The 24,327-nt window shown below is 47.2% G+C and overlaps 2 protein-coding genes across 4 annotated transcripts in view; one reads left to right on the top strand and one right to left on the bottom strand.

The window, feature by feature from the left end:
• Window positions 1–24,327, bottom strand: part of VEPH1 (ventricular zone expressed PH domain containing 1) — a 61,325-nt gene that overhangs the window by 36,363 nt on the left and 635 nt on the right. For 2 of the 3 annotated variants that reach the window (XM_032698201.1, XM_032698199.1), the window contains exons 2-6: window positions 22,120–22,190; window positions 18,467–18,747; window positions 17,779–17,994; window positions 14,712–14,886; window positions 863–1,029 (exon numbers count right to left, since the gene is read on the bottom strand). In XM_032698201.1, coding sequence (XP_032554092.1) covers window positions 863–1,029; window positions 14,712–14,886; window positions 17,779–17,994; window positions 18,467–18,604 — 696 coding nt within the window. In that variant the 5' untranslated portion in view covers window positions 18,605–18,747; window positions 22,120–22,190. Of the gene's footprint in view, window positions 1–862; window positions 1,030–14,711; window positions 14,887–17,778; window positions 17,995–18,466; window positions 18,748–20,523; window positions 20,682–22,119; window positions 22,191–24,327 lie in introns of all 3 variants that reach the window. The other variant, XM_032698200.1, reaches the window with a different exon arrangement.
• On the top strand, window positions 6,002–11,089 carry PTX3 (pentraxin 3). The gene is made up of 3 exons (XM_032698202.1): window positions 6,002–6,219; window positions 6,698–7,225; window positions 10,067–11,089. Exons 1-3 carry the CDS (start codon window positions 6,072–6,074, stop codon window positions 10,678–10,680), a joined length of 1,290 nt encoding a protein of 429 aa, XP_032554093.1. The 5' UTR covers window positions 6,002–6,071; the 3' UTR covers window positions 10,681–11,089.

Here is a 24,327-nt window from a genome sequence, read left to right on the forward strand (position 1 = left end):
CAGTTATGCATAAATAAGTAAGGAAATGGCCAATTGTTCAAAAAAAAAAATCAAAACCCCACCCTTATATTTCCCTCCCTCCAGGCCAGACTATATTTTATTGATTAAAACAACAGAAGACTCAGCCTTCCCCAATGATACAGTAAATTAAAGGACTTGTAGAAATTTTTGTTTCCATAGGAAACTAAAGAACATGACAAGGTCAAGAGCTGGAACAGAGGGGAAAACAAAGGGCAAGATCCTCATTGCCTAAAAAAGTATGCTGTGAGTGAGCTGTCATTTCTTGTAACAACCCAATTTTGAGGAGGCTGAGGCTTAAAATCATCTTACAAACAGGATGGAGTGTTTACAACTCTGCACTGAGTAATTAATTCTTGTGTAAACACACATGCACACTAATGCACCTCAGATCCAATGGGACCTGCATCTGTGTGAAAGACATTTTGACACAGAAGTGGGGCATAAAACAACCCATTCTTCTGGTTTTCCTTGTTGAGGATTATCAGTTCTCATCAGTTCCTAACTCATTTTAATCTCCCTTGACATGTATTTCAATACAGCTCATGTCCTCTGACAGAAACACAGCTATGGGAATTCACACTCCCATGGCAGAGGAAGAGCCAAAATCATTGAAAACAAATGGTTTAACCCAAACCTGTTGGTCCAGCAGCGTCGCTGTTATGTTCTCCTTACGACTAGATGGAGAATTTGGAATGGAATCACAGAATTCCGTGGGATTAGCATGGGAAGTCACTGCCTGCATGTCGTAAGGACGGCTCACTGCTGGCACAGACCTCACCGAGCCATCTGAACATGACACCCCTGCAGAAGGGGGGCAGTGAGCCACCCCCGAGGTGCTTACCCCGAGTTCTCTGTTCCTGGCCACGGCCTGGAGGAGCCTGAGGAGGTGGAGCTGCTCCGCCTGGTCCAGCTGGGCCGTCAGTGCCAGCAGGTCCCGCAGCCGGAGCGCGATCGGCCGCGGCTGCTGCTCGTAGAGCGCGGGCAGGACACGGAGCAGCATCGAGTTCCCTGGGGACACAGCAAGGGCTGCTGGTGGGCAGTGCCCTACGCCTGCAGAGAGCCCCACAAAAGCTGCGCACACCCACAGACACCAGTTTTTGAGAGTAACAGCCCCCTTTGGGTTCAAAGGACCTTAAAGATCACCCAGTTCCACCCCGTGCCACGGGCAGGGACACCTTCCACTATCCCAGGTTGCTCCAGGTTCCAACCTGGCCTGGAAGGATCACCTGTACAAAACCAGGGAGGCATAAAAAGCACTGTAGAAAATTATGTACCCAGCCAAGAAGCCCAATAAATAACCTAAATAGAATGAATCAGGTGTAACAACAGAAGTGTAAAAAAAAAAAAAAAATCCTATTAATTATAATTTTATTTCTTAAGTGCAGTATCATGAGGATGCTGCTTAATGAGCTCTCAGATTGGGATGATGCTCTGTTGAGCCCTAGACCAAACTAAGTGTGATTTCAGTTAATGAAGAGAAAAAAGGAAGAGAGAAAAGAAGAGAGAAAAGAAGAGAGAAAAGAAGAGAGAAAAGAAGAGAGAAAAGAAGAGAGAAAAGAAGAGAGAAAAGAAGAGAGAAAAGAAGAGAGAAAAGAAGAGAGAAAAGAAGAGAGAAAAGAAGAGAGAAAAGAAGAGAGAAAAGAAGAGAGAAAAGAAGAGAGAAAAGAAGAGAGAAAAGAAGAGAGAAAAGAAGAGAGAAAAGAAGAGAGAAAAGAAGAGAGATAAAAGCTCTAATTCTCCTTTTTTGAGATTCAGGCTTTCACATGAAATAGGCAGCACATGGAAAGAATAGTTGGTTATTAAGAGAACTAAATATGCACTTGCACAGAAATAGTTAAGGATGCCATTTCCAGGAGGAGAAGGGAGCCAGGGAGAGTCGACTGCAGGCAGAGCTGAACCCTCTCTCACACGGTTCCTGAAGATGTCTGTGCATAATTCAATTTGAAGGCCAGGCTCATACCAAAATCCATAACCCCCCAGTGCTGTACACGCCTGCCTCCGTGGATTTAAGTTTCACTTGAGCAACATATGGAAAACATCTGCCTGTTGCAACCTAGTGTGGCTCCTTTCTGCAAAGCCTTGGAAGTGCTCACGGTCTCTTTGGATTGGTTTCCAAGAGGAACTGCTCTCTGGCCTGCTGCTTTTTCTCCCATTTAAACCTGAGCCGTGTAATTTGGGAAGATAAGCAGATCTCTTCATGGATGGCAGAAAAAGGATATTTGGGTTCAGGTTGGAGCACGTCGGGCTCCTGCCAGAGACAGCAAACGCACCCCAGGACACGGCTGGGTCTTGGAACGCCCCCCCTGGGCCAAGAAACGAACGTAATTCATTGCAGGTTCAGACAACTGTGAGTCAAACAGCTCGTAATGATCCCTCAGGGGTCCTTCACCTCCGGGGGAGTGTCTCCAGCCAGCCACACTTCTGCATCCTCTCCTGCCTGGAGAATCCCTGGCTCCTCCCTGGAGGCCACTCTGAGGCCTCCGTGCAACCAAAGGCAAGGTCAGACCCCACCTCTCACCCTGTGGACACGGCAGATTTGGGTCTTGTTCTGTTCTATGCACAGTCACAAAGGCCACTGGCAAATGAAAGGGATTTGTTGATGAATGACCCTAAAAAGATGAGCAAAATGCTCCATTCTGGCCATTTTCTACCCACGTTCTCTGGGCAAGTCTCTTCCAGATGTTACAAGTGAATCCACCTAAAAAGTGTCACCACCAAGGCACTGTGGGCACCAACTCACCCACAGGGAGAACTGGGATCTCAGGGAAAGGTTCTTCCCCCAGAGGGTGGTGGGGCACTGCCCAGGCTCCCCAGGGCAGTGGGCACAGCCCCAAGGCTGCCAGAGCTCCAGGAGGGTTTGGACAGTGCTCTCAGGGACAGTGGGGGGTGTTGGGGTGTCTGGACTGGATGGTCCTTGTGGGTCCCTCCCAACTCAACTGTGATTCTGTGACAAAAAGGTGAGAGGATGTATTTACTTGAAGTTTTCTAGACTCACACCACAGTTCAAAATTGAAACACTTTGCACTGAATACACTAAGAATTATTTTCCCTCTGGACAACGTCGCGCTCACAGAAATAAGTCTTTTCTTTGCACTTGCCCTTGCTTAGTTTCCACTGGAAGTTTTCTGCCCATATGGAGCAGAGCCCTTAAACTCCAGTAGAATTTCAGCATCTGTAACGATGGCAAAAGAAGAAATTCCCCTATTCCTGGACAGGCAAAAGTCATCTCAGCTATGGAAGTGTGGTGGCAAGGAATTCAACAGAAAGCAACAAAAATAACAGCTTCAAGCAAGCAAAGACACTAAAACCTGAGCCATGCTACTGCCTAAGCTGGGATGTCACAGATAGGAAGGGATCTGGAAAGTAAGACTAATTATTTAATCTGGGAAAACAAACCTTTGAAGTGTGGGCTGTATCAGGGCAGTGATGCAATTGGATGTGACACAAGGTGATGGATTTCAGCCACAGAGCCTCTCTGAACAAAAACCACTTTGTGCAAACACAGATTTGGGCAGTTTCCTGCAGCCAACACTGCTGGGTTTATATTCACTAACCAAGATAAATGAAAAGCAAAGGCAATTTAGGAGCAAACCCATCCCTTTGCAGCGATATTGAAGTGACCTCACTGACAGGGAATTGCTTTTAACTGGATAACCCGTGTACACACACGTGTAAACAATCCCCCAGATACCACAGCTCGTGTCTGTTCTCCACAGAGCTCCTGAAAGGTCATTAAGCACAACCCAATTGGCTACTCTTTGGTATTTTCATGTTTGAGTTAGCTCTGAGTACCTCCTGCTCTTTGTTTGTCACACCTCCTTTTGTCTCTGAGGGATTTACACACACACCTCACCCACCTTTTGGTTCTCAGATCACAGGCAGCCAGAGGTGATATTGTGTGTTACTTTTCCCCAATCTTGCTTCATCTGTCTCAGCCTAAACCAAGAGCCTGAAAACTTGTTTGTTGCCTGAGAATGGAAAAACATCCTACTCAGCTCCTTAATTACCTTCCTTCCCTCTTCCATCCCCACCTCCCTTACCCCCAATACTTTTCAGATTAGATTTTAGACTTTCCAACAGACCACACACTGGGAATTATGCAACTCAGACACAAACCAACCTCCAGTTGGGGACAGTTGATGGATGAGAGGCAGGAGGAGGAACCACAACAGTGTGGGTGTGTCGTGGTGGTGCCAGCCCAGCCCACCCCACAGACCCCTTCCTGGCTGCCCTCCTTGCACCCAGAAATGGCAAAGGTTGCCTTGTGCTCCAGCCCCGCTCTGCCCATCCCAGCAGCACAGAGAGGTTGGGAAAAGCCACGAGCCTGGGAGCACGTGGCAATGTCACATGGACAAAGGAGTTCTTGAAGTCCCACAGCTGCGTTTGAGCCTCACTCCAAAGTGGGTGTTCAAAGACAAAGCCTGGGCACCAAGAGTAACCCAAGTTAGGCACATACCTACTTGAAAATCCCAGGATCACTGAGGCTGAAAAAGCCCTCCCAGCCCATGGATCCCCCCTGTGCCCCATCCCCACCTTGTCCCCCAGCCCAGAGCACTGAGTGCCATGTCCAGGCCTTCCTGGGACACTTCCAGGGCTGGGCACTCCAAACCTCCCTGGGCAGCCCCTGCCAGTGCCTGACCGCCCTTTCCAGGGAGAAAATCCTCCTGAAAATAACAATCACCTCTACTTTACCAGACTTCCCAGGTTTCTAAAATACTGCTTTGATGTTGCTATTTATTATTTACACTCTCAGGAGAGCAGCTGGAGGGCCCACAGTGGCAGGAACCCTCATATCACAGAATCAGAGAAGAGTTTGAGTGGGTTGAAAGCCATCCAGTCCCACCCCTGCCATGGGCAGGGACACCTTCCACCAGCCCAGGTTGCTCCAAGCCCCATCCAACCTGGCCTTAGACACTTCCAGGGATGGGGCAGCCACAGCTTCTCTGGGCAACCTGTGCCAGGGCCTCACGACCCTCACAGAGAAGGATTTCTCCCCAGTATCCAAGGCACAGGTAGCCCAGGTTTGCATGAGCAAAAGCAGAGACAAAAACAGAAAGGGAACACACATTGCAAGTTAGATATAATTACATGGTGTTGGCTTTTTTTTGCTATTCTCTGGATATTTCATAGGCAACACATAATTTGTACCATATTATCCCTCGTCTCACCTGAGCAATGCATCTCTGAAATGATTAATGGCCCACTGAACTGATGAGATTATGGAATTCAAACCAGATTAACACCAATAATCCTTCCACTACATTAATGCCTCATCCAACAGCGCCTTGTTTTGCCTTTTCAAAGGTAACAAACGCAGCTCTGACCGTGCAGCTGCTGATTTACACACTCCCAAAACCAGATCCAGCACTAACAGATTATCCACACAGTTATGGGGGGGTTAGGGGTAATTAGGGCTGGAAAAGCAAAACTCTAACAAGCTGTCCTTAAGAGTTCTCTTTTACTGCTTAAAGCAATAAACTGTGAGTATATAATAGAACTTATTATATAACATCACATAACCATCCAAAAAAGCTGCACTATTGAGTCAAGCCAGCCACGTGTGTCCAAAGCAGCTCCAGGTATGTTTATTTTCCTCGCAGTCCCCTCCCCAGCCCTGGCACACACCGAGCACAAACGGAGCTTGCAGGGAGCGCTTTCTTTCCCCCAAATAACACAGCCCGGCACAGCCAATCCAGGCAGCGAACTCCAAGTGCTTCCACCCCTGCATTGCTGCACGTCCCAGAAATCCGCTCTCGGGGGAAGCGGCGGCTCGAGGAGCAGCTTTTCCCCGCTTTTCCCCTCCGCGAGTCGGTACATCCCCCAGTGGAACCTGGAAGGCTGGGATTGAGCAAACTGCACGCCCCCTTCTCCTCTCCCGGCCAAAACCAACAGCCCCGAGTGCTCCGGTTACACCACTGGCACGGGGGCTGCTCATTCATTCGGGCTGAGGCGCTCGCAGCATTTATTAGGGGCTCCCTCCCAGCCCCGGCCTTGCTAAACCCGAGCGCAGCTCCAGACAGCCCAGGGATCTCCGGGAAGCGGCTGGGAGAATGCTGCCCCAAGAAATACTCTCTCTGCTCACGCTCTTCTGTGTCCTCAGGGCTTCTGGCTCTGCCCTGGATGAAGACAACGACTACGACCTCATGTACGTGAACCTGGACAACGAGATTGAGGCTCCAGCCCCTGGTACCGAGGAAAGTAAGTGAATTTAAACCAAATTTGTGGAAATGCAGAATTGCATTCTTTGTCGCCCGGCTCTTGCAATAGTTATTATTGCAAACACTTTTTTCAGAGGGAGAAGCTTGTGCTTGTACCAGTGGGTTATTATGGATAACGGTGCTAAAGCACTGGGATGAGGTACCTTGGAATTTGCTTTATATTCTTAATTTTTCAGATTTCCTGCAAAAGACTGTCAATGACAGTTTTAGAATTGCTTTAAAACACAATATTTTACTTTTCTGTTTCTCTATAGAGGGAAATGCACTCACTCCCCCCACGGCAGGGGAGTTGGAACTAGATGGTCCTTAAGGTCCCTTCCAACTCAACCCAAGCTGTAATTCCATGATTCTGGGACAGTCTGGAGCACATAAGCCTTGCCCAGAGCCAGATTTTGTCAAACTCCTTCTGTTTAAAACTGAGTACAAAGGAACTGCAACATCTGTATCTTCCCTTCCAGCTGCTTCGTGCGACTGCCAGCGGGAGCACACCGAGTGGGACAAGCTGTTCATCATGCTGGAGAACTCGCAGATGAAGGAGAACATGATGCTGCAGGCGGTGGACGAGCTCCCCAAGGTGGACCTGCAGACCCTGAGGGCAGAGCTGACCCAGCTCACCACCAACCTCGCCGGCTCCTTCGCCGCCACCCTCGACAAAGTCACCTCCCACATCGTGTCCCAGGTAGAGCAGGTGCTCGGGAGGACCAGGGACCAAGCTGAAGAGGCCAAGAGGCTTCGGGAGTCTGAGCAGGGAAAGGTTCTGGAGCACGTTCTGCAGCTGAGCCACAACCTGTCCGTGAAGCTGGGCTGGCTGGAGAGCGCCTGGCTGGGCAGGGCTGAGGAGCAGGAGACAGCTCTGCAGCAGGATAAATTGGATGCCACCAGAGGGGACAATCTCCTCCTGAACTCGCTGTGGAAGGAGCTGCAGCAGACCAGGGCTGAGCTGAAGGTGTCGCAGCAATGGGCAGCTCAGCACCTGCTGCCAGCAGGTGAGTCCACGGGAGCTTTACCAGAGCTCCTCGGGGGTCTGTCCAAACAGGGACCCTACAAACACCCTCCTGAGCACCTCCCTCTCCACAGGACTCCAAAGAAACCTTAGGAACAGCAGGGCAGCTTTAAACAGTCTGTACAGAAAGGGGGGGAGACTCATTAACTTCTGGGAAAAGAGGTGCTGAGCTTCTCAGCAGGGATCAAAGCAGGGCTTAATCCAAGTCCTTACACAGGGCAAAGCCAACCAGGATCCCACCTCCAGGCTCTCCCAGATCAAAACAGCTCAGCAAACATGTTTTAAACATCCAAATTACATTCTCACACCTTTCACCTGCCCAGCTGGTAACACCTATGCACGTGCATTACTGAGCTCTCCTCTTCTCTCCCTGCATGTTCCCACTCCCTCCTCTCCCTAAATTAACACCTCCTCACCCACTCCAGCTGCCCCAGAGCAGAGGACTGGTGTCAGCCAGCCAGGCACACCTCCACAGCAGGGAGGGCACATCCCCTGCACCCAACTGTCAGGGCAGAGTCCTTCCTCTGGATGGATCCGTTAGGAACACCGGGGTGGTGGTTTGGGGGTATTTTTACCCTTCCAAAGCATTTGCACTGCTCAGCAAGTGAGGTGACCACAGAAAGATGAGCTCATACCTCAAATTCCACCTCAGTTTTCTGTGCAGTGCAATGAGACACCCAAAAAAGCAACTTGGCTGTGGCAGAGCAGCCCCTCACCTGTTTGAAGTGTGAGTGCACAATTGCTACATGCGTGATACAGCTACGCTGGATATCAGTGAGCTGTCACTGCCTGGCCTCTAAAAGCTGACTAATGGCTGTGTTTGCCACAAATCTAAGTTATTACAGCTTAAAAACCTCACAGAAATCTACACTCAGAGAGCCCTGTGGGAGTGGGTGTGTGGGGAGGTGGGGGTGCAGTCACACCAGCCTTGCCAGAGACCTGCAGCAGCATCTTACACAGATCTTACACAAAGTGAGATCTTACACAGAGGAGCAAGAAGGAACAGCTTGTAACTGCTAAACTTCCACAGACACAACATAATTCCCATGAAAGCGCTTTATGAGCTCACCTGAATCTGTCCCTTCACGCCAGACACCCATCCAGTGTTAAGAGCAAATTGCTTTCACTCCTTTATCATGACACCTCAGTAATCTCTGTGTACTGGGGGTACATTTTACAGCATATTCCTCTTTTCCCCAAACACAAACCTCTTGCCTTCCAGAGCATGATCTCATTCCTTATCTTCTCCTGTAGCCCAGCCAGCCTCACTCAGCTACTCTGCACTAGGTGGGAGCAACAAACCCGATCTGCACCGAGCATCTCAACCTCATCAGTGGAAATTCACTTTATTTCCACTGGTTCCTACATGATTTTATATAAAACCTTCATATTTTTCAATTTAAAGGCTACATTTTAAGTACTTCCAGAGCCTCTCTCCGGGTTTATTTTTTTCTAGGGAATTTTTAGCAACTGACTTTAATTTCTCACGTCTTGAATTCCTGCCAGCCGTATTCTTGAGGGATTTTCTAATCACACTTTTTGTTCTTCGCTGAGGCTGGTTTTAATTTTGTTTAGGCTTTGATAATAAAGCCTGAAAGCCTGCTAATTAAAAGCTTTTTCACAATAGTGCTCCTAAGTAGCATTTTAAGGAGCATCCCCAGCAGTTGCTCGCTCACCCTGCCCCTCCTCAAAAGGGCCAGCGGAGAGATGTAAAATCTGCTGGAAGCTGGAGGGAAGCAGCCCATGAAATACCAGAGCAGAGCAATCCTGGAGGGCACAAAGAGCCCTTCATTCCCTGGAGCACAAATTTCCACACACGTTTTAGGCATTTCAGATCCTCTGGCTCCTTTAGACAGGAAATGAAGCGGCTTAATTGGAGAAGGGGCTGATTCTTCCCCCATGTCACCTTGAACATTAAGTTACATACAACTAGGGAACAGCACATAAAATACCAAGTGCCTTGGCTTTAGTGATCATCAGCTACTTTTCGAAGTTTCATAGTCCTGTCAGTGGTTTTAACTAATCTAATTTCTATTATCAACACCCTGATTAATGAGACATGAGAGATGAACTGTTTTAAAAACACAAATCATCTTATACATTTCCCACATTTAGCCAGTGCCCAGGAATGTTACTGACCAAAAATCCTAAAGGCAGGGTCAGGAAAGGGAGTCATTGTATTAAATAAATAAGCCCATCTCAACATGTTCCTGCCGACACTCCCTGTGCTACTTTTTGGTAGCTCTTGTCCTCCCCTGCTGCCCAGTTATCCATGAGACAACCTCAGGACACAGCCCAGCAATTCCCTCCTCCAGCCACAGCCTCCACTCTATCCCAGGAATGCCACAGTATCCAAACCTGCTGTTTGATGGCTCACTCACCCCAGCCCCTCACCACAAGGTTAGTTTCACTATTTAATACTTAAAAAGAACTCAGAGGCTTAACCAAGATCTAAGGGAGGGTTACTGCCATAACTGCCCAGTTCAAGGCTGATTTCTTCAGGTGAGGCAGCAAAAGAGCTGCTCTCCCAGGGGGCACTGCTCCACACAGATCCTTGGGAAGCCCCATCATGGAACAGTTTGGGTTGGAAGGGACCTTAAAGCCCATCCAGTGCCACCCCCTGCCATTGGCAGGGACACCTTCCACTAGCCCAGGTTGCTCCAAGCTTCGTCCTGGGCGCTTCCAGGGATGGGGCAGCCACAGCTTGGTGATCTTAGAGGTCATTTCCAACCTTAATGATTCCATGATATATCAAAGGTCCCAGCTGTGCACACACAAGTAGACCAGTTTCTATTTCCCTGACGATTTTTTTGATCTTTCCCAGGGTGTGAAACCGCAATTCTGTTCCCCATGCGTTCCAAAAAGATATTTGGGAGCGTCCACCCAACTGCTGGAATGACCCTTCACTCCTTCACTGCCTGTATCTGGATCAAGGTGACCGAGGCTTTGGACAAAACCATTGTCTTCTCCTATGGAACCAAGTTCAACCCCTATGAAATCCAGCTTTACCTCCGCCGGGACTCCGCAGTGCTCGTGGTCGGGGGTGGCCAGCACAAGGTGGCTGCCCAAAATGCAGTTGTTGCTGGGAAGTGGGCCCATCTGTGTGGCACGTGGAGCTCCGAGAATGGATCTGCAGCCCTGTGGGTGCAGGGGGAGCTGGCAGCCAGTGCCCTGGACGTTGCCAGCGCTCACACCGTTCCCGATGGAGGGATCCTGCAGATCGGGCAGGAGAAGAACGGCTGCTGCATTGGAGGGGGGTTTGATGAAGCTTTAGCCTTCTCTGGAAAACTAACTGGCTTCAACCTGTGGGACAGAGTGCTCAGTGCCCCAGAGATCACGGCACAGAGCGGGGAGGGCTCGTGTGGCACCAGGGGCAACGTGGTGGGGTGGGGGGTCACAGAGGTTCTGCCCTACGGAGGAGCCCAGTACGTGTCCTAAACCCTGGCACGGCAGTTTCTGCACAGAGAATGTATTTCCCAAAGAGCTGAATGCCAGCACTCCAACTGAACAGAGCTGTAGGAGCCCACGTCCCAAATTCCCAAGGAAGATCAGCATTGCAAGTTTACAAACGAGGCACCGTGGAGATGGGGTCAGATCTCTGCCTGCCATTTTGGGAAAATACCAAAAAGATCCCACACATCAAGGCATGACATTGGAAAAGCTGTTCCTGAGGTCTGGCAGCTCTGTCTGTCCAGCACAGTGTTTTCTGATGGATCAGAGTGAGGGGCACCGTGGACACTCAGGAGTCAGAGGGTGCTCCTGACATCCCTGCTGAGGGAAACCTGACCCTTCTCTGCAGAACAGGCAGAGGATGTGGATTCCCCATCCCTGGAAGTGTCCAAGACCAGGCTGGACGGGGCTTGGAGCAACCTGGGCTAGTGGAAGGTGTCCCTGCCCATGGCAGGGGGTGGAACTGGATCATCTCTAAAGTCCCTTCCAACCCAAACCATTCCTGATTCCATGATCTTCCAGGCTCCTCCAGCCCTCGGGCTCTATAACATTAATGTGAATTGTACAGAGGAACCACCTAAGTCAAGAAATGTGTTGTTTATTAATCGTTGTTAGTCATTTGTAGACTATAACAAAACTAGCTCCTTGTTTAAATCATTATTTATGCCATGGATTGATATCAAAGTAATATTCCCCATCATAATCTGATGTTACATTGGGAGAACATGCAGCTGTATTATATTGTAAATGGACTTTGTGATAATTTTATTGAAATTATTTTTGTAAAGTTGTTCTGTAAATAAAGATACTTTACTAAACTAAAACTCTCCATGCTTCTCATGAACCAAAACTCTGAAACAAAATCCCATGTGGGAATCTTTTTGAACCATATAGTTTTAGCTGCTAATAGATAAAGAATATAAATAGTGACCTCTCATAGAAACAGAGGGATCCTCCCGTGCATTGAGCTGAGGCTGTGCTAAGACAGTGCTTGGAGCCTGAAGGAAGGATTGGTTTGGTTTGGGATATCCTCAAATAAAAATCCATCAGTCCCCCCCTCCCCATGATGCTACCCCCTCTGAGGACAGACTCAGTTTTAAGGTACATTTAGACACCCAAAGGCGTTTGCTGCTGACAGGAGGTTTGTACAAGGAATTGCTGCTCAGTGCCAGGGATTTGCTGCTCTCACTCTCACAAGCTTACCCCAGTAAAAGCCCAGGGCTGGATACAGAGCACAGGCAGCAGGTGCAGAGCCCAGACTCCAGGGGTGATTTCCACGTGGAAAGCAGAGCCCAAGCAGGGGATGATGAATAGCTACTCACTGAATCCGCAACCATTTACAACGAGAGCATCACGCGCTGCCAAAGCCTCTGAACAAGTTATCGTGAGGGATGTCTTGTTCAGAGCAATTTTCATTTCCCCTGCAAGCAGCCCATCCTTCTTCTCTGTTCCCACGTTTCTCTGCCTTTCTCATTCTCTACAGATGTCCTGAGAACACACTTGGAAAAATCTCTTGGCGTGTTGCTGCTACACTTCTTCCTGAACACGACTCCAGATCCTTGTTCCAGGACACAAAAATAGTGAGGAAAAGCCATGACAAGGTAAATTCCCCTTTACTGTGCAATTGAGGGGGGTTGTGCTTCATTACCCAGAGTTATATTACCTGCTCCAAATTTCTGGCAGCACTGTTTATTTAAGGGAAAAGTAATTGCTCTGATTGCTGGAATGTCTCCTATTACCCTGCAATAAAACTGGATCTAAGTTATAAATGCTTAGTAGTAAACTGGACAGAAATCCCTCCCTAAATAATATCTGTGAATAACCTTAACAACAGAACAAGGAAGTATTACCTGTGTTCATCTGCTGGCAGCCAGAAAACAGATCCTCAGAGTTACAAAACCACTTCAGGTCCCAATATTGTGCAAGGGCAAAATCACTCTCAAATCCCCTTCCCATACAGTTCCCTCCATTAAATGAAAACAAATGTCCATGAAATGCAGCAGAAAAAGGAAACTCCTCAGAAAGATCACCACAAATCCTTCCTGGCTGCTTTTCCTGCTGCATCTCATACCTGAAAAGCTCTGTCTGGGAAGGAGCCTTCTCCTGTCTCTGCTCTGGTTTGGCAGAGGACCAGGTGCAAAGCCAGTCCTTCCATTCCCACTGACTCAGCTGGAAAACTTTCCTCTTTCCAACTGCTCTGCTCTCCCTTCATCACCTCTGTGGACCAGCAAAGCTTTCCCACAGCCCAGCACCACAACTCACACTTCTCCCCTTCCTTCTTCACTCAACTATGTTTTTTCTTGGTCAGCAGTTTGGCTGTTTGGAAAACACCAAGCAAATAGTAATTGGGGGGGATTTTGGGCTCCAAACACGGAAAAGCCACCGTGGCTCTGGCCTTGCACTGCCAATGGAGAAGTGGAGGAGCAGGGTAAGACCTGTGGGGCTGGGGCGGGTGGAGAGCCCAGCCCTGCCCTCTCACAAGGCTCTGCTGGATGCAGCATCCACGTGGTGCCTCTGGAAGGGGGAGCAGCCACGGGACTCTCAGGTCACAGGGCGGTGTTGCTGCTGTCCCCTGGAAGCGGGAATAGCTCCGTGTGGTCCCTGGTGCCCGTGGGAGGTGTGGGCACAGCGGGCACAGCGGGCACGGGGCTGTGGCGTCGCCGGCACGGCCGGCGCGTGTTTGGGAGCTGAGTTCACTGGAACAGAGCAGTGAAACACTCCTTCCAAAGTGCTCTTTTTTTAGCTGAGGAGATAAGAACCTGATTATGCAGCCAAAGAGTTGCCCCAAGTAATCACAAAATCCAGTTGGCTCCGGCAGTCGCCGGCAAGGGGCCAGAGCTGCTCTGCCCTGGTGCCACGAGGCTCGGCCGCGCTGGGCAGCCCCAGAACAAGGCCCTTTGTCTCCAGAAACTGCTCTGGAAATCCATCCTCAGCTTTTCATGCCTGAAACACGAATTATGCACAGCGCGATCCAGCCCCTTCGCAAAACAAATCGTTTCGCTGTTCGGTGCCCTCTTCCAGGCTGGAATTCCCAAACCTGATATCCACAGCAACATCTGCTGGTGGAACAACATAAGTACACAACTCAGCCGTGCTGAAACCTTTTCCCAAACCTGTGACTAAATTCCCTCTATTTCCTTTATTACTACCACTGAGTGACAGTGCACAATGTCAGCACATAAATACTAATGTCAAGTCTTAAAAGAATATAAGAAATAATAACTTAATAAAGAATGCACACATTTGAGTGCTTAACATCTCCATAATAATCTCCTTTTAATAGCAGTAATTAGCAGTAACTGTCTATTATCCATACTTGAAGCAAAACAGTGAATTTACTACTGCAGTAGCACTGTACTACAACAAATACTGGGAACTTTATTACTTCAATTAAACTGGATTTCCTTTTATAGAAGAATGAATATTTTTGGCTTTTTAAACCACAAAAATAAAAAGTAAGGAGATTAGCAACAATATTCTCTATAAAACTAACAATGTAGGCAAAATTAAAGAACCACCACAAAGCTTTTCTATCTTACATCTGACTATTTTGCCACAGAATTGGATTAATTTCATCCCCATTTGTATTTTGGAGGCTTGCCAGGGACACTAATAGAAAGGATAAGAGCTCCAGAACTAGTGCCTCGTATCATGGCTGATAATTTGAAGTCCATTAGTCAGGAATATTAACAAGTACAGCTGGATTTCCTGCCCTGGGGGTCACCCAATCCATAATGAAACCTCCACAGTCAACAGGGTTCAGCAAATTCCCATATTCCTTGATAATCTGTTATTAGTTTGTGTCTAAGGTGTTTTATCACATTTATAGGTATTTCCATATGTCTGCTTTACACAAATGTGCCTCATATTTTTATGTATAATGTGTTTGTTAATGGTTGGACTTCATGATCTTGGAGGTCTTCCCCGACCAGAAGGATTCCAGATTTCAGGAGTTGCAGATTTTTAAGGATCCTATGCACACCTGACACATCCTGACCCCCAGATGTCCACGTTCCTACCTTGGAGGACGCTCCTGACGATGGTGTCCGTGTGCTCAGCCAGCAGATCCACTTTGGCAATCGCAGCCAAGGAGAGATAACTGGACATGTTCCTGCACAGCTCCTTGTTCCCCCTCTGGAGAAACTTCACTGCCACTGGAACAGCCAAGGCCATGACTGGGGGGCGGTTGTAATTCTGTGAAACCAGGAAAAAGCAGTGAAAAAGAAGCAGCTGAAAAAAAAAAAAAAATACATTCATATAAAGTCTTGTGTTGAGCAGAGGAGGAAGAAGAAAATTAAAACAAGGGGAAAAGAGGGCAAAAAACAACAAACAAGTCAAGGAAGGTTGTGTTCTGGTAGCACAACTGAAGGAAGAGGTAAGAAAGAGCAAATGAAGAAATTTAAAATTATTGCACTGGGAAATGTTCATAATGCCCCTTTTTTTGTCTTCTGCTAGAAGAGGAGCAAACCTGATATGAAGTGCACTAATTAAATGCTAACTGCTGTACACTTCTAATGAGACATTTTGTGACTGGTGTTCTCTGAGAAGACACCAGGAGCTGTATCCATCCTCCACACAGAGCAGGGAATTTTCATCCCAAAGCATAGGAAACACCTTGGAGCAGTCACTGCCAGTGAGTGCACTGGGACACCTGCTCACAGTGCAACAGCTTTGGTTTTGATCATTAATTATCCTGTCATAGGTAAGATTTCCATTTTTTTTTTAAACTCATTGAATTCCAGGATAGTTTGGGTGGGAAGGGATCTCAAAGCCCATCCAGTGCCACCCATGCCATGGACAGGGACACCTTCCACTAGCTCAGGTTGCTCCAAGCCCCATCCAACCTGGCCTGGGACATTTCCAGGGATGGGGCAGCCACAGCTTCTCTGGGCAACCCCAATTTCTCTGAACACCAGGGACAACTGACATTTTTCAGGAGTACAATCTTCTCTTTCCAAAATGGCACCAAGCCTCAGGAATCTCAGGGTACCTGCACATACACTTGGCTTTTGACATTCAGGTCAGAAAAGGTTTTCTGCTATTATTTATACCCATGAAACTGTGCGTACAAACTACACATATTTGCCATATATTCCCCCTTGAGATCCTCCCCAACTGCCCTCGGAACCAGTAGGATGTTTGTGTGTAACCAAGGACCTGCAGCCTCTCTGGAGCCTCCTTAAGCAGTGCCCTCCTCTCCTCTCCACTCACTTTTGAACAGCCCTTTGAAACTGGAGCACGTCCCTGGTTTTGAAAATAATCCTGCAATATGATTATATTTAATTAGCATCTGAAATCCCAGGCAACCACTGGAACCCAGATGTTGCAGAAGGCAACAGAACAGTGCAAAGCAAGGCAGCCCAGACTTTCTGGACTTTCCTTCTGGAGCAGCACTTAAAAGACTAAATTTAGACTGAGGAAAACCAAATCTGTTATTCCTTATTCCGTAAAATTTAAGTGGCTCTGAGGATGTTTCCTTGCAGTAGAGGCCTGCCAAGAATTGGACAGTCCCTTTCAGAGACCCCTGAGGGAGAAGGGGCTGCAGAAACTTCTTGATGTCAAGATAGATCATTTTGGCAACTTCCATGGGACCAAAAACTGTGTCTTTAATGAGAAAAGCCCTTAAAATAAATAGAGTTTTGTGCAGCAGCATGTTTAAATCAACATAATGCCTCGTTATGTTTGGCTGAGAGGCACCACTGAGCAGGAGCCAAACGCTGCCTCCAAGTTCTACTCTGCTACTCCCCATGAAAGAATGGGAAGATAAGGTTTGGCCCTTGTACTTGGAATTAAAAGATCTAAGAGAATTCCAAAGAACAATTCTTTTTTCCCCCTCTACAATAAAGATAAAATACTTAGTTAAGAGAAGACCGGAATTCAGATGGAAGCAGAAAGGTTTCATTTGTTCCACGATGAGTATCAGGGCATGAAGGCACACTCAGATAATGGGAAGGTGATAATAAAGACCACATTTCAATAATATGATCTAGTGATGTTTGCAAACCTCAGGGACCTCCCTGCTGTTCATATCAACAGAGACCTGCTGGGAGAGCCAGCCCAGCTGGCAGATATTCATTATCTTCATTACAGCCTCAACCATTGCTCACATATCGTAGAAAAAAACCCCACCAACCTCATTTTATGCCTTCTTTCTTTTTGGGGGGAGGAAAAGGAACTTGTTATTAACAGTTCTGTTTCAGGGAGCAGCAAATGTACTTTTATAACTAAGTTGTGGCAGCCCCATCCCTGGAAGTGTCCAAGGCCAGGTTGGATGAGGCTTGGAACAACCCGGGCTAGTGGAAGGTGTCCCTGCCCATGGCACGGGGTGGGACTGAGTGATCTTAAAAGGTCCCTTCCTACCCAATGCTTTCCATGATTCCATGAACTACCTCATTTCATTTCAATTACCTCACAAAAAGAGGAATCCGCAACACAGTGTAGTCCCCAAAACTCTAGATATGAGCTGGCTTGGTTCAGCCACACAGTGAAAGTTTAGAGCAGCCACTTAACACCTCAATGTTCTTCTGAAATCTGATTTCTAAAGTGCCACAAAGATAAACTAGGATTTCACAACATACAGTCTCTCATCTGGAACGTTTAAGCTGTGCTGCTGCTGGTTACTGTCTCACCTCCAGGGGCAGGTGGCAAAAAGGGAGACAACCAATTCCTCCAGAAGGGCACTGCCCACCACAAAGTGTGGTCCCCACCAAATCCAACCCCTCCAGGAAGGCATTGCCCACCATAAAGTGTGGTCCCCACCAAATCCAACCCCTCCAGGAAAGCATTGCCCCTACCAAATCCAGCCCCTCCAGAAGGGCACTGCCCAACGCAAAGCGCGGTCCCCACCAAATCCAGCCATTCCCAGAGGAAGGTGGAGGGATCACAACCCCCTGATGTACCACTGCCCCTCAGAGGATGTGTTACTGTGCTCTCTATTTTAACATTTGGGGTCAAGCCCTTGATTTTGAATATAATCACTGCCATGCATCAAAAAAAATCACAAGCGCGCTCTAAAAGGAAAAACTGGACGTGCACCGAGGGCGCTTCCAGCTCGGTGGAAGTAACGCAGGGAACTTCCAGCGTTACCTGCAGGATGCAGCTCATGATGTCAGAGGCAATTTTGGCGTGTGGTGCATCCTCCTCCCTGCCCGAGGGTCCCAGGTTGTGCTCCAGGCAGGACTCCCAGAGGGCCACGAGGGCCCGGCCGTGCCGCTCGATGGAGGCGGTTTCGCGCAGGGCCGTGGTGATGCGGGTGATGCAGATCTCCACCACGGCCTGGTCGTTGTCATTGCTCTGGTAGTCCTGGGGCAAATTCAGAAGACACTTCCCAGTCAGCTGGATTTCAAAGATCTCACAAAATTCACCCGAAGACACGAAGTTTTTGTAACAGGATCACTTTTCCCGCTTCCGCCTTTACAGTGGACATTTAGTGGGATTAAACACAGAAATTAGTTCATCCCATGGGCAGCTCACTGGTTTAGGTCTTAATTCTCATTGCTGTGAAGGTATGGATTATGTAACCTCATGTTAATCTTTAATATGCTTTAAATAACTATTTAATAAAAATTATTATAAAGATGAAGTTGAAATAGCTTTAAAGGAAATCCAGCTGTGGGGAACTGGATTTTGTTACCACATTTTTAAATCTCACACTTTGCTCTTCAGGTGCCTTTTTTTTTTTAATAGAAACTTAAATTGTGTGTGTCCCTGTTTTGAATATTTTACTTATACATTTAATCTTATGACAAAGTATCCTGGTCACTGTTTCACTTACTGCAGCTGAACTAATTATCCTGATTTGCTCCAGAGCTTCGGAGAGGCTCCCTTCGATCTCAGCATCCTCCAAGGAGAAGAGATCCCCTGCCCGGGAAAGGTCCTTCTGTGCCAGAACCAGCCCAAAGAGCTGATGCATGGCTGTGCTCAGCCACCCTCTGAGGGCACCATGGGCATGAACCACTCAGATGGGGACAGGATGGAGACAGTCCTGGCGAGCAGGGATCAATTTAATACAAGGAATAAATCTCTGGTGTATTTCAAGACTTCCTTGGCCCCAATCTAAAAGGAAAAAGGGAAAAAAACAAGAAAAATTAGCAAATGCATTGCCTGTCACGTTCCAGTTTAGCAAAGGTTTTTAAATGGTGTGTGAAAGCCTCAGACAGGATCTCCTGAACCAGGGACATCCTTAAGCACATGCACACAAAGTGCATCTTGGAGGACCTTTTAGAATCATAAAATCCCAGAATTCTGGAAGAGGCCTTAAAGCCCATCTTGTTCCACCCCCTGCCGTGGACAGGGACACCTTCCCCTAGCCCAGGTTGCTCCAACCTGGCCTTGGACACTTCCAGGGATGGAGCAGCCACAGCTTCTCTGGGTAACCTGTGCCAGGGTCTCCCCACCCTTTGACTAGAGATTTTTTGCCCTTAAACAACAAATAGCTTGAAACGAGCTAAACAATACACAGCTTAATAAATAAACCTAAGGTTTTTTTCATCTGAATAAATATTACCCGAGCAGGCTGGTGACTGGACCAGCTAATAAGGCTCACAAAGCACCTTTCCATGGTCAGCAGCAGAGCAGAGCTCCAGGAGGTGGGTGAAGCCTCTTCCTTTGCTTTCTGGGTTGTTTGTTGTGCCTTGACTCCAGAAAGCCATTATTAGCAAGATGGAGAAGATAACCACTCTCGTTTAGAAAAAAAAACCCAGTCCGTTTTGTTGCCAAAACGATTCCTGTGGTCATTTCAACGCGTGCAAAGCAAACGCAAAAGCAGAAAGGAGCTCCTGAGACTGCAAAGCCCGAGGCACAAACAGGCTGGATGGCACAAACCACCCCCCACCCGAGAGCCGGGGATGGTGTGAGCTCAGATCGGGAGTGGTGTGAGCTCAGGTCGGGCACATCGTTCTCGCTCTCAGCAAGTCGCAAGTTCAAAAATAAAAGCTGGAAAAGCCACGGACACAAAGTGATGGTTTTACCTGCTCAGGGTTCCCCCCGGCCATCCTCGCTGATGGGGCAAGGTGCTCTGGGGACAAAGCCTGACCCTTGGCTTTGCCCTCCTGCCACCCCGGGCAGCATCCGAGGGCACGGCGGGCAGAAAGCTCGGGGCTCGGGTGGCAGGCACTGAACCCGAGGCTGTTCATTGCAGTGCCAGGAGGGAGGCACGTCAGGAATGCAGAATAAAGCAGCCTAAAAGTTACCCACGGCTCTGTCAGGTGACTGCAGGAACCCAAATGCAGAGAGGCCTTATCTCTGAATGAGCTGCTCTGTTTCCAGGGCTAAACACAAAAGCCTACTCCACTTGAGGGGAGTTGTTTTTAATGGAGAAAACAGAACTCTCTGTGTTAGTGAAAGCTATACTTCCCTGGGAAGGAGGTAGAAAAAAAAACCTCGGTAAGCTCAGGCTGTTTGAAAGAAAAAGAACAAGTGAACAGACTTGCTGCAGAGGAAAATTTCTGGCCAGAGGAATCAATGCTGTCGTTCTGTAACCATTACATGAGCACAAAAGAGAGGCTGAAGTTTGCTTTGCCTTTTAACATCACTCTCAGAAGCAGCACAACAAAACGAAATGCAGAGAAATGCTCCAGGAAGGAAGATCCACTGAACCCTCACTTTGATCAGCTGCTCTGAAAATCAGCAGCCCCTTCCTCAGGATTTGGGCTCCACGATCCTTGTGGGTCCCTTCCAGCTCAGGGTGTTCTGTGATCCTTGGCCTTTGGCAGACTGTACTCTGCTCAGTGTGTTTCTGGACGGGAAAGGTCCTGATCTCCACCTGAACAGACATTTTGATGTGGGTTTTATAGACAGCACTAAGGACAGTGCAGCAAATCATTGACTTACCATGAGCTCTTTGAAATGGAATTATAGCAAGTCTTCCTAAAGCCTACATTTTGTAACAGTGCTGAAAACACTTCCCTTGCATAGGCATCAAATTGTGCCTTCAGCATCTCCTTGCTCTCTGCAGGGTTGTGCTGTTTGCTGCTAATGGGCAGCTGGCACTGAAGAGAAGGGAAAACAATCATGCGTCTTATAAAGTGTCATGTTTAATTACTTTTTTTTTTTTAAAGGGTCAGTTTAGACTATTAAATTGCTTCAGGGTTAGGGATGTCCCATCACTTTGAGGCCACATCACCTGACTCCACATCACCCACACCTTCCCACGGCCAAAACACGGGGAACAAAGCAGCAACTCTGGGCAGGAAAAAAGCCTCAGTGTATAACACAGACCATTTCCACTGGTTCCTGGTGCAGTCCCACATCTAATTCAAAGGTTTGATCAGATTTTCAACACCTCCCTTCCCTTTTCATGACAAGCTGAAAGAGCCACACGTTCCCTGGGCCCTTGAAGCTGTTCCCCTCCAAGGTGAGTGTCTCCACTTGCTGCAGGCACAGCATTCTTACCAAAGCTCCTTATCACAAGCAATCACAATGAAAGGCAGCCTGACAGGTTTCAGAGCTTGAAGGGACTGAATTGGTCTGTTTGCAAAATAATTCCCCCAATAATAGAAGATTAACAATAAAAATTCCATGTAAAAGGGCAGTTGGACCTAAGGGCATCCAAAAGCCAATTGAACTTTGAGCTAAAAGGCTGAATCTCCCAGTTTACCAGGAACTCAGGTCCTGCAGAATGACATTAGAAGGACAGGAAAAAATATCTTTTAAACCAAAGAGGAAGGGAGAGGATAAAAATGTTTATATTTTCAGTGAAGGAAATTCTACAAAAAAATAATTATTTTCTTTAGCTTCCAAATAAATGTAAATATGGCTGCCTAATTTTATTTATGAACAAAATCCAATCTTCAGAGAACTGTGCAATAATATTATTAATCTAATTTCATGCTAAGCAACATAAATCAAGGAAAGCTCCACTATACTTAAGGAATTTTAGGAAACACAAGCCAGCAGAGTTCACCTTTAGTGAACCTCACAGATCTCCTGGTTTGTTCACTTGCTGGAGATGCAGTGAGCACAGGGATACCCCAAACCCAGGGCACAGCCAGGGCTCCTGAGTGAATCCAACCAACCCAGCACTTCCCAAACCCCCCTGTCCTCTGTGACGCTCAGTTTGCCACAGACACCACACGTGGTTCTCCTCCAGTGCTGCAGCACAATTCCCATATGGAGATTCCCGTTCCCTGCTCGGGGGTCAAGCCAGCACAGGTGCCAAAGGTCTTTGGTGAACACAAGGTGAGAGTAAAGAAACGTTAAGGAAAGAAATCCAAAGGGTGTAAAACGAGCACCTGGCTCAAAAAAAAGGAACTTGAATTGCACGGGAGAGGGAAGTGATCTGAAAATTCCCCTTAAATGGAGAGTTTGGTGTTAAAGGATCAGGAGGCCAAAGGTCTTGCTTTACTGTGGGGATCTTGGGCAAACCAGAGCCCAGGGCTTTGAGCATCTGTAAAAAGGAAAAGGAAACAATAAAATGCATTTCCTTACCTGGCAGACATGTGCCCATGCTGAGCACACGGGGTTATGGGAAGGGCTTGGGGTGCCTCGGAGGAAAGATGCTACAGGAAAGCAGAAGTAAAATAATATTAGAGACTCTTTGCCTTTCCAGCACTGTGTGTGCAGAGTGGAAATACAGCTCAGGATAGACAGAAACATAACTGAGGGTTCTACCAAACAGGGTTTAATAGTTAGGACACAGTCCCATAAAGACCAGGACAGCAGCTCTGCCAGACCCTGGGGGATTGGTGATGCTCTTCACACATGGGGTGAACAGAGAAAGGTTTGGACTTCCATCCTCTCGGAGGGTGGGGAGAAATGTTTGCAACAACTGCATATTTCATTTTCCTTTTCCATGAGTAGGAGGAAGATTAGAATCCTCTCCAAGGAAAACTTGGAATTTGAGGCAGAATTCCCTTCTCTTGAAATTCTTCCTCTCCACCTCACAGGCAAAACCTGTTCTGTGGAATTTCTGTCTCAAACAGTTACAGAAGTTTTAATATCACCAAGACTGTTGGACACTTCCTTCCCCCCCCACCCAACACCCACCCAGGGGAACAAAAAAGGCCTGGATACATTTCCCAAGAAGATTCACATATGCAATTTATATGGACAAAATACTACAGATATTTCAGAGAACCTTTCCCCTCCATGTTATAAAAATAAGTCTAATTATTAGTGTTTTTGAAAAGCATTAACTCACTAAAACAGAGCATTCTTGCAAGATTTGGAAATAAAGTCCTTACGTTTTTCAGTGAAAGAAAAGGATTAAAGATTATATTGAAAGAGCATCATTTCCACACAGGGTGAATAGACTACAGCAGTTCCCATGGGATCAGCTGCACACATTTCAACTCTTCCCACAAGACAACCATTGTTTCCTACAAGCCTCTTGTTTTTTTCTGTCATGACAGGTTTCCACACTTCATGTCCTGAAATCCCGTGGATGCTGAGCTGGACCAGATGATGACACAATAACTTATGAAGTCTACTAATTAGGCTGGGGTTAAAACTGGGGTTTATTAATGAAACACCTCCCTCAGTCCTGGAGCCGTGGGCTGACCTGCTCTCAACATCCAGCTCTTCCACACATGGAAGAGAATCCTTGTGGAGGAACTGCAGAATAATCAGAGGAATTACACAGCCTTTTAGGCTCAGCCCTCCCAGCAGAGTTCCAGGGCTGCATCACTCTCACAGCCTGGAGTAAGTTCAGTGTCCTCCCAGGTGGGTAAATAACTCCCCCCATGATAAACTGCCTTGCTCTGCAGGTTTTGTGGGGCAAGGGCTGCTTGAAGTGAAGCAGATTTCACACCTCTGAGGCAGTTTTGGCTGCATAATCCAGGCAGAACCCACTGATGCAGAGGGGGAAGAATGGACTTAGGAACTTCCCAGCAAACAGATAACTTGATCAATTCTTTTATAAATACCTACTTGGTAATTTACATGCTGCCAAGACAGCTTTCTGCAGTTTTCAGCACATAAGGAATCCCAAAGGTTTCTATTTGCCTGCTGTTTCAGCACACACCAATGCTATATATAACACTTCATAAGACTTAGCATTTTTTAACATCAGGAAGACAGATCTGTCTTGTAAGAGTTCCATGCCTAAATATCTTAATGATATTAAAACATTGCACTGAACTAAACAGCACGCTGCCAAGATGGAATAAATTACTTCATAACAAACACCAATTCACTCACTGTCACAGTGGTGCTTTCAAAAGCTGCTCAGTTTTAAGTGTTGCTTAACAGGCTTTTATATCTGTGACATATTTTCAAGACTGTAGTGATGTTACAGAAAAAGAACTCCTTATAACATTTTACAAAGGGAATAATATGTATTTCTGTCTAAAGGGTGAAGGAGGCAGAGCATGAGGGACCACAGGATGGGGTCAGAATACAGGAACCCTGTTATGAAAAATGCCACTGGCAATGAAAATTGTTTTTTTTTGTTGGTTTTTTTTGTTTGTTTTTGTTTTTTTTTTTTTTTCCCAATAAATAAATAAATGCACAACCACTGAACCTCAAAAGTCTCCTGAAACAGCAGCCACTGAATAATCATTGAACATCCTGAAGTTCCTCCCAGGTACCTGGGAATCCACTCCAGTGTCTCTTCAGCTCACGATTTAATAGGACCAAGTGTATTCCCAGCATGTCAAAGTCCCCCTAAAGTAAGACATTAGTTCTGCAGCACAGGGG

This window comes from Chiroxiphia lanceolata, chromosome 10, assembly GCF_009829145.1.
Source record: "Chiroxiphia lanceolata isolate bChiLan1 chromosome 10, bChiLan1.pri, whole genome shotgun sequence".
Taxonomy (NCBI): Eukaryota; Metazoa; Chordata; class Aves; order Passeriformes; family Pipridae; genus Chiroxiphia; species Chiroxiphia lanceolata.